Here is a 449-nt window from a genome sequence, read left to right on the forward strand (position 1 = left end):
GCAAACTGAAGATCAGTCACCACTCAGCACCCCTCACCTTGTCTTGATCAGTGGGTTCCTCCTGAGACACCTCTGAAGTGAGAATCAACGTGTCTTGGATTCTTTTGAGAGACGTTCGAAGGCGTCGGCTGAGATTCTGTTCCAGTTCTCCCCTGGTTTATGAAAATATGTGGCATTTTTTTAAAACTATGGACTTGTAATTGAAATGTTATGTTTTTCATTAACCTATTGCCTCAGGGAGAATATGGGGTTCACTAGGCCTCCACTGTAGGTACTATGCACAGCTGATTGGGTTTGCTTCCAGGGCCTTTTTTAGATGCGGCCAGAGCAAAGAAGGTTACTTTCAGGTTCACATGAACAGAAAGAGTGTCATATTTTGGTGCATGACATTTTCCAAGCAGGTAAATGATTTATGTGGTGTGGGCATGAGGGTATCTTATAAAGAACAG

At 43.2% G+C, this 449-nt stretch overlaps 1 protein-coding gene across 1 annotated transcript in view; it reads right to left on the minus strand.

Annotated features, from left to right (window-relative positions):
* The window catches only part of LOC119586947 (syndetin-like), a gene marked incomplete at its 5' end in the record, with an annotated part of 8,406 nt that overhangs the window by 7,366 nt on the left and 591 nt on the right, over positions 1-449 (minus strand). The window contains 1 exon segment of the mRNA XM_037935680.1: positions 38-152. Coding sequence (XP_037791608.1) covers positions 38-152 — 115 coding nt within the window.

Source organism: Penaeus monodon, chromosome 22 (genome assembly GCF_015228065.2).
Source record: "Penaeus monodon isolate SGIC_2016 chromosome 22, NSTDA_Pmon_1, whole genome shotgun sequence".
NCBI classification, from domain to species: domain Eukaryota; kingdom Metazoa; phylum Arthropoda; class Malacostraca; order Decapoda; family Penaeidae; genus Penaeus; species Penaeus monodon.